Below are 9542 nucleotides of genomic sequence, written 5' to 3'. Positions count from 1 at the left end.
GGAAACACTTATATACTGTAAACATATGTTTTTTTGTTATAAAAAGTAAATTTTTATATAAGTTGGAAAAACATTTATACAGTGTATAAACATATTTTTGTTATAAAAGTACATATAGTTAAAACATGTGAACTCACCAACTTTATATTGACATATTTTCAAAGCATGTATTATGAGGAACACAAAAAGTTGGAATATCTCACACACACTCAGAAATACTTTTGGGAGTTTGTATTTGTTATCAATCACACTTCTTTATTTTATGTATTTGATGTCTATTTGTTAAGGCATGTTTTATACTCTTGATTTTGATGTAATTACAATGTATTCGTTGAACGAAAACAATGTAATTTCTATTCCGTATTAATAGAAGTATGTGTTTTACGTTGTTAGTTTTGTAATGTTCAATGTATGTTTAATAACTATGATCTATGAATAATCTACATAGCTCGATGTTTCAGCCGCCGAGCCGCCGACCGGGGTGTGACAAAGTAGCTGATAAAAATGACGTTTGGTAAAATAACATAATAAGGCATTTTGAAGAATATATTTTTCATAATTAATTAAGAGTATATTTGAAAAGAAAAAAAAAACTTCTGAAAAACTAGTCCAAGTAGCTAAGCTAGTTTATAAACTACATTTTAGTTTGTCAAACATGACAACTTAAAAAAAAACATTAGAAAAATAAGATAGTTTGTCAGCTAGATGTAGTGCGTCAAACACAACCTTAGACTATCTTTTTATGAACTTTAAAAGAAAATCTAATATACATTTAATTAATTATAAAAAAAATTATTTTTTTAAATACTCTTTTATGTCATTTTATATCTTCAAACTAGTTTATCATCTAATTTTATGTCAATCGTTATCGGCTAACTTATAAGCTAGCAGCTGATGTTTCGGTTATCATTTTGCTTTTCAAGCTAATAACTAATTTTCCAATTACCAGCATTCTTTCTCTTACTAAAAATTAAATATTATTTGCCAAAGAGAGGCTTGGGAAGGACTAGAACAAGTGATCTCTTGCTCCCATTGTCGCGACCTTAGGTAGATACAATTTTGTACATTTGTTGCTGAACAATTTAATATAACCCGTATTCAATAACAAAATAAATAAAAAATAACTGCCCTTGCATAGGATCTATCTCATGCCTTTTCCTTCAAAATTAAAAAGGCTTACCAGTATATGTCCGATAAGTAAAAACGTCAACAAAATTATAATATACATTTTTAAACATATTTAAGCATATAAAAAGTGTATTTTTATATATTTAAACGTGATTTAACACATTTAACATATTTAACTGTAATGTTAACTATAAAAATATTTTTACACGTATAAAAATATATAAAAAAATTTATGAAAATGCTATATATATAAAAACGTTATGTATAAAACATATCATATGTGTATTTTGTCATTTGAATATGTATTTCTCTTCAAATGAAAACGTTGTATGTATAAAAAACGATGCTTATAATTGTAAAAAAATGTATTTATACATTCTAATCAATTTTATATGTTAGTTATATGATATTAGCATACATATAAACATTTTTTTGGTTAATAACATATATTTGGGTAAACAAATAGTTTACTATGATATATTTACATGTGAATAAATAATAACTATTTTTGATAATTGGAAAAATGGAAAAACTTTGTTTCGAGACCCTAAACAGTTCCGAACGACCGAAAAACACCTTATGCCATGGCAAAGCTATGAGTATTGTAAATCACACGATTTTCGATGTATCGTGCACGTTTCGTCGAAATCCAAGAGTATACATCATTGCGGCAAATTTCGTGCTGATCTCACTAAGTTTTCATGGCTTGTTCGTTTTAATCACATGTGAATAGGCATTGTGGTTATTTATTCATATTCTCAACTTAAAATTTTTAAGATTAAGAGGAAAATAATAAGAATTTCAGGTGAGTTACGCTCGCAGCTTTCCGAGCTATACCTCAGTTACGTGATACGCACTTGTTGTGCTTATCGTAATTAGGAGAGTTATCTCACTATACCATGTATTATAATATATATCCATATATGTTAGGATATGGGATATAGTAGAGTAGAGCCCAAGTGTAGTCTCTGTGTGTTTTAATGCAATATACCTGATTTATTCATTATGGTTATGCGAAGAGTTGACGGTGGAACGGTGTCAGGCCGTGAGCCTATAGACTCGTGTTGAAGATAGAACGACGATAGGCCAGGAGTCTAGACACATGCTAACGGTGGAGCGGAGAAAGGTCGTGAACCATTATTTGTATACATGTATATGTATTGTGGTATATGATATCTTGGGAACTCACTAAGCCTTAGCTTACAGACGTTGAATAAATATTTTCAGGTTGTTCTTCTAATCGTGGAAATGTTTTAGCATGATTGTACTCGCATCGAATGAATTAATAATGTTTTTAGACTTCCTCTAAAACTCTTTTTTAAGTTTAATAAATGTATGTCAATGATCTTTTACTGACAATGGGCTTTTGAATTTATGTTATGTGTGTTTTTTTAAAAATGAAAAATTTATGTTAAAAAATGGGGACGTTTCATATTTTAATCTTTATTAATTAAAAACAAAGAAGAAAAAATGGGCTCACCTCTCTCTCTACTTCGAGACATGTGCATCGATCCTCAACCCACTCTCTCTTCTTCATCTTCTTCATGGCTTCCCATATATACTTTCTCTCTCCAATAATCACTAGCACTATCATCGCTTCCCCAATCACAAAATGCTCAAATTCTTCCACCCTTTCACAAATTGTTAACACATACCCCTTTCCCCATCCCCAATCGATGGATTTAAGATCTACAAAAAAGGATTTGAAGAAGAAGAAAAATGAAACGAGATTACCCACAACATGATTACACCTTCTTTAATGGTTGTAGTTCCACTTCTGCCTCCACCATTGCCGCCTCTGCTTCTGGTTTTTTAGATGTGATCAGGAAATCAAAGCTATGGGATAAGGTTGAAGAGCAAGATGTCAATATTGATGAGCTGTTGGCGGTGCTTGGTTACAAAGTTAAGTCGTCTGATATGGTTGATGGTGGGCAAAAGATAGAGCATTTGGAGGGTGTTTCGGGGACCGATGATGAGTTGTCTCAGCTTGCTTATGATTATGTTCATTATAACCATTCAGATCTATCGTTGTGGCTTAAATCAATTATCTGTGAGTTGAACCCCATAAATCAACCCTATGTTATTGATGATTCGTTTGTCAACAAAACCGCCTCTATAACTTCGATGGTTGTGGAATCGTCTTCTCTGTCGATTGGTGCCTCCTCCTCGTACAATCATAACCCAATTGTTCTCTTAGATACACCTGAAAACGAGATCCGACTTGTTCGTACTCTGATGGCTTTGCTAACTTGTTCATACTCTGATGCTTGCTCCAAAGCTGTCAAGCAAGACGAGAAAGGATGGGGAAGACAGTGGAAACATGGAGGGAGGGTGCAATGGGGTGGGTGGAGCCGTCCTTTTGTTTTTTTAATTATATAATAACTTTATTTGATATTTAAAAATAAAATAGAAACTAAGGTGGTGTTTGTTTTTTTTCTGCAGATCTGTGTGGCCTCTTGTGTATGCGCCGCGCAGACCACGCGCAGACATTAGTCTTCGCAGACTGTTTATTTTTTTTGAAGACTGCAGACCTAAAAATCTCTGTGCGCCGTCTTCTTGGCGCAGATGTGGACCAGAGTCTTCTAACATCTTCAGACATCTTCTAGCCTACAAAAACACATATATCTATATTTTTTTTAAAAATTTTTTAATTTATATTTTTCCAACTTTATTAATGATAAACAATTTCAAAAAAAAATACAAAACTTAGAAAAAAACGTTCGACGATACAAACACGATATTTTTGACAAATTTATAAATAAAGATTTATTACAATAATAGTCGTTGAAGTTGTTTATATAAATACGAAAAAAAATCATAATATATTCTTATATTTTTTTGCTAAATTTTGTAAAACATTATTTAATTATCTATCGTCAATTTCTCGAGAAAATATTTATACTACGTTTTTAATGGATTTAATTGAAAAAATCGAAGTTTATTTCCATTCATTTATGTATCAAATTCTTTGATCCTTAATTATAATGTTTAGTTATAACTTTACAACCAAAGTTGTTGGTTTTTATCAAATATATACATTAATTCATACCATTTTTATTTTTATTTTTATACAATAATACATAAAAGTTGATATAGATTTGTTAATTATTTATAACAAAGTGATAAAAATATTAAAAAACACTTTGAAGTTTAAAAAAATCAGTTTATTTATATTTCAGTTTATTTTAGTAGCCCGCAAATGTTAAAAAAACAAACAGTCTTCTTTTTTCAGACTGCAGACGTTTGGTCCACATATTCTACTGCAGAGATCTACAGATGTGGTCCGCAGACTGCAGACATTTTGCCTCAGAAAAAACAAACAGCACCTAAAACTTTTTGGACTATATCCATAATTTTTGGTAAACAATCAGGACCAATTTTACAGTTTTGTCTAAAACATTTTTAAATGTAGAATAAATCTTTGTATTTGTTAAACCACAAACTTGTATTCTACATAATTAATATTGTATGTAAATATGATTATGAGTCCAATATGACTTTGTATGAGTAATGGTATAGCAAACATTTAACCCAACAAATGGTCTAATTCAGTCCAAGAACCGAAACCCGGTTTGGGATCCGAAACCGGAATCGACACACCTTATGTTGGTGATTCTATATCATCAATATTATTTAAGTGTAATAGGATTAAATTTGTTGACCAAAAGTGATCTTGTTGAATATTGAACAAGTTAGGATAGTGTAGGAGTGCACACTTGTTCAAGTTTTTCAAGATTCAAAGTACATTGTTATTTAGGGGCGAAGCCCCTAAACGAACGGGGGTTCGGGGGCAGCGCCCCTGGGAGCGGGATCTCAGGGGCGGCAGCCCCTGGCGGGGTCCAAGGAGCAGAGCCCCTGGCTGGGATCGAGATGTTTTTTCCCTGAGATCCGTTTAATGACAGGTTTGGTAGTTTTATGACAGTTTGTAACTGTCTATTGACAGTTTTCAGACATGAATGATATATCCGTTTTTTGGTCATTTTTCTGGTACATCTTGAAGAACATTTTCACATACATTCTCAGATTTCATTCTCTGAATTTCATCCAATTGAGTGTTCGATCTGTACCATCGAAATACTTCAATTTGATAGTGAATCACAACTTTCAGAGAATCCAAGCAATCTATTCATCCCCTATTTTCTAACAAAAATTGAAGTATTCTGTAATCATGGCAAGTGGTGATTTTGTGAAGGATATGACAAGCAAGTTTGACAAATTGAACAAGTTTGAAGGGCAAGATTTTCGTAGATGGCAGAAGAACATGCACTTTCTCCTTACCACTCTGAAAGTGGTGTATGTTCTGAGTACACCCATGCCAGCCTTACCAGAATCTGTTGAAGATGAACCTTTGGAGGCAACAAGAAGGAGATCAAAGTGGGAAAATGATGATTACATATGTCGTGGTCATATTCTCAATGGTATGTCTGACTCTCTTTTTGATATCTATCAAAATTTCGAATCTGCAAAAGAACTTTGGGATTCTCTTGAATCCAAATACATGGCTGAAGATGCTTCTAGAAAGAAGTTTCTTGTCAGTAACTTTATGGGTTACAAGATGATTGACTCCAGGCCTGTTATGGAACAATTCCATGAAATGTTAAGGATCCTAGGACAGTTTGCTCAACACAATCTGAAAATGGATGAAGCCATTTCTGTGGCTGTGATAATTGACAAACTGCCCCTTTCCTAGAAAGATTTTAAACATAATCTGAAACATAACAAAGGGGAATTAACTTTGACTCAACTTGGAAGTCATTTATGGATTGAAGAGTCCTTAAGGACTCAAGAACTTGATAACAATCCTAAAGGCAAGAACCAAGTTGGTTCCTCTTCTGTGAAGATGGTGGAAGGAGAAAGCTCAAAGAATCCCAAGAAGTCTAATGGAAAAAGGAAGTTTAAAGGAAAGGATGACAAGTCTTCCAACAAGAAGGCTAAGTTGGTTTGTTGGAATTGTAACAAACCGGGTCACTTCAAAAAAGATTGTCGTCTTCGCAAAGTGAACAAGGATGGTACTGGACCAAGTGGATCCAAGGATCCAGAAAAGCAACAAGGTCAGATTTCTGTTTCCATGCAGAATTCTAAATATATTCAGAATTATATTTCTGTTATTTCTGAAGCATTTTATGTACAGGATGATGATGTTGCATGGTGGGTTGATTCGGGAGCAACAAGCCATATATGTAAAGATCTTCGTTGTTTCAAGAAATATCAACCAATTGAAGATGGATCTGTGGTGAAAATGGTAAATGTTGCAACTGAACCAATCAAGGGTTTAGGATCTGTTTTACTTTACTTTACTTCTGGAAAATGTTTGTGTCTGAACAATGTTTTATATGTACCGGGGATTCGAAAGAATCTTGTGTCTGAAATTATTTTAAAAAAATCTGATTTATGGGTTTCGGATATGTATGTAATGGAATGATTAGGCTTAACATTAATTATCTTGTCAAGACATGGTTCTTTTATGGTTCTTTTATGGGTTTCGGATATGTATGTAATGGAATGATTAGGCTTAACATTAATTATCCTAGTTATGATAATTCTGTTTGCATGGCTTCTTCTAGTACTAGTAATAACTTTAATAAATCTGATTTATGGCATGCTAGACTAGGACACATTCATTACAAGAGATTAAAAGACATGTCAAAAATGAGTTTAATTCCTGCTTTTGATATAAACAATGGAAAATGTAAAACATGCATGTTAACCAAAATCACAAGACAACCTTTCAAAGATGTTGTTAGGGAAAGCAAGGTGTTGGAACTTATACATAGTGATTTGTGTGATTTCCATGCAACACCTTCCCTTGGAAACAAAAAGTATGTTGTTACTTTTATTTATGATGCATCTAGATATTGTTATGTCTATTTGCTACATTCTAAGGATGAAGCACTTGATAAATTTAAAATTTATAAACAACAAGTTGAGCTTCATAAAAATGAATTAATAAAAGTCTTGCGTACTGATAGAGGTGGTGAATATTATGATCCAATTTATTTTGAATCAACTGGAATAATACATCAAACCACAGCTCCTTATACACCTCAACAAAATGGTGTAGCTGAAAGGAAGAATAGGACTTTAAAAGAAATGGTTAATTCCATGTTGTCCTATTCTGGATTAAGTGAAGGGTTTTGGGGTGAGGCAATGTTAACTGCATGTTACATTTTGAATAGAACTCCAAATAAAAGGAGTGAGAATACTCCTTATGAACTTTGGTATAAAAAGGTACCAAATTTGAGTTATCTCAAAGTTTGGGGCTGTAGAGCAGTTGTAAGGCTCACTGAACCCAAAAGGAAAACATTGGGTGACAACTTTTGACTGCTATTACACTGTAACATACATTCATAATTTTTCAAAATGAAAAAAAAAACATAATTTTTTTGTTAAAATCCGGTCTAAGACCCAAAACCCGACACACCCTAACTGATCCGGTTTTTTGGCACTAAATTATGAGCAAAACGGTCTTCGGACCGGTTCGGTCTGGGTCCGGCCCGTTGCCCATCCCAGCGTAATCCAAACCTGTAATATGGACAATTAAAAAAAAAATCCAAAAATTAGAAATAAAACTACAAAATTGTGCCAATCACATGGATTATTTTTGTGACTCACTCTAAAATAAATGGTTTATCTAATGTGGGAATGTACGTATTTTCAAGTTAATAGAATTGTGACATCATCTACGAACGTAATAAGTGTAATTTTTATATTTTTTATACTTTGTTAAAATATTCTTTTGTAAAAAATGTACGGTCGAAACAAACCACATAGCACATTATTTAAAAAATATAACAAATTGGCATATTGTATTAACTTTTATACAAAAACCAGATTAAATAAAATATCTCAACTTCTTAATTAAAATCATTATGAAAACTTTAAAACTAATAAAAAAAACACAATTGCATATTAATTGTATAAATAATAAGATTAAATAAAATGCATAAATAAAATAAAAAAACACGTCTTGATGATTTGATGTGTGAGTCATATCAACTTTGTGTGCATGAAAGACCTTTCCCCTTTTGCTCTCTACGAGGATTAAATGCATTAGAATCTTAGGCTCCCGCCAGGCTAACAAACTTTATGTTCAACTTATGGTTGTTACACTGATCGAGGTTGTAATAATCATTTGTTGAACATCTTCTTCCCGAACTCTTCCTTTACCAAACTTCATAGAGTTTTCAATGGAAACCAAAATGGTAACGAAGAAACATTTGGTGCTCTTTCCTTTTCCCAGCCCAAGCCACATCAATTCCATATGGAATTTTTATAGACAATTTTCGAAAGGGTTAACCTCAACAAATCTAGACGCTTAATTCACCATTATTATTACCGAATAATGGCTTCAACGTCGGGGTTCTTCACCGACACCAGGCAACCTTTCCTTCTTCTCTGCTCCCAACGACTCAATTCCACTGGAGAATAGCCGGTTGTCACAGGATGAATCGATCACAATGTATCACTTAGTGTTACTTCGACTAAGTCAGACTTGCTATGTTTCCTTGAGATGTACTAACGACTTGGAAAGTAAGAGGATAAAGCTTTAGAGTTACTACAAACGAAAGATAACTTGTATTATAAAAACTCGAGAGAATACAAATCAACTTACGATGGTTTGTATAAAATGAGCTCCTCCGTATTTATACTTGATCCCCCTCCCCCATCCTTTAGGGAAGTTTCTATAGATTACTCAATTAATCTTACATTCATGAGTATTCAAGAGTTTTCTACTAAACTACATATATTTACAAGACTTCATGAAAGGTGCTAGATCATTCTTTGATGTATTGGAGATGTCTAGGACGTTCCAGGGTCTTTTGGTTCATTCTATCACTTTTTCGAGTACTTCGGAAGAGTCTAGAATCTCGAACGTGACACCCTCCCCCACCCAAGTCCTTGAGGTCCCCGTCAAGTCTTAATCATGTACCCCTCGATTTTACTTTGTAATTGTCATAGATATTATTCATGTTCCCAATTGGACTCGCTATCAACTAAAATAGCATCCACCTATTTGTCACAGGAAACTACATTTGCTACCAGGGATCGATGTGATTCACTTCTTGAGGGGTCTTCTTCATCGCGATGATAAGGTTTGAGGAGACTTACATGGAATACATGATGCATCTTCAAGTGTGTGTTAATTCTAATTTGTATGACCGTGTCCCAACATTTTTTATAACTTTATATGGTTGCTCGTATCTTCGGGTTAGGTCTTTGTGTACTTTTCATGTAGATTTGAAAATCCTTTGTGGAAGATTTACCATCATGTCGTCCCGTACTATGAACTCTCTTGGATGCCTCTTCTCATTTGCCCATTTCTTCATTCGCTTGGTTGCCTTATTCAAGCAAGACCTTATGTCGAGCTCTTCATTCCACCATTTTGCAAACTAATATGATGGCGGGCTAGATCC

General features: G+C 33.3%; 1 protein-coding gene across 1 annotated transcript; it reads left to right on the top strand.

The window, feature by feature from the left end:
* The first annotated feature begins 2847 nt into the window (after positions 1-2847).
* Positions 2848-3507, top strand: LOC145130687 (DELLA protein GAIP-B-like). Its single transcript, XM_079065455.1, has one exon. It carries the CDS (start codon positions 2848-2850, stop codon positions 3505-3507), a length of 660 nt encoding a protein of 219 aa, XP_078921581.1.
* The last annotated feature ends 6035 nt before the right edge of the window (positions 3508-9542 follow it).

This window comes from Lactuca virosa, chromosome 8 (genome assembly GCF_052849685.1).
Source record: "Lactuca virosa cultivar CGN04683 chromosome 8, Lactuca_virosa_CGN04683_v6, whole genome shotgun sequence".
Classification (NCBI taxonomy): domain Eukaryota; kingdom Viridiplantae; phylum Streptophyta; class Magnoliopsida; order Asterales; family Asteraceae; genus Lactuca; species Lactuca virosa.
This window is presented reverse-complemented; position numbering and strand designations above follow the sequence as displayed.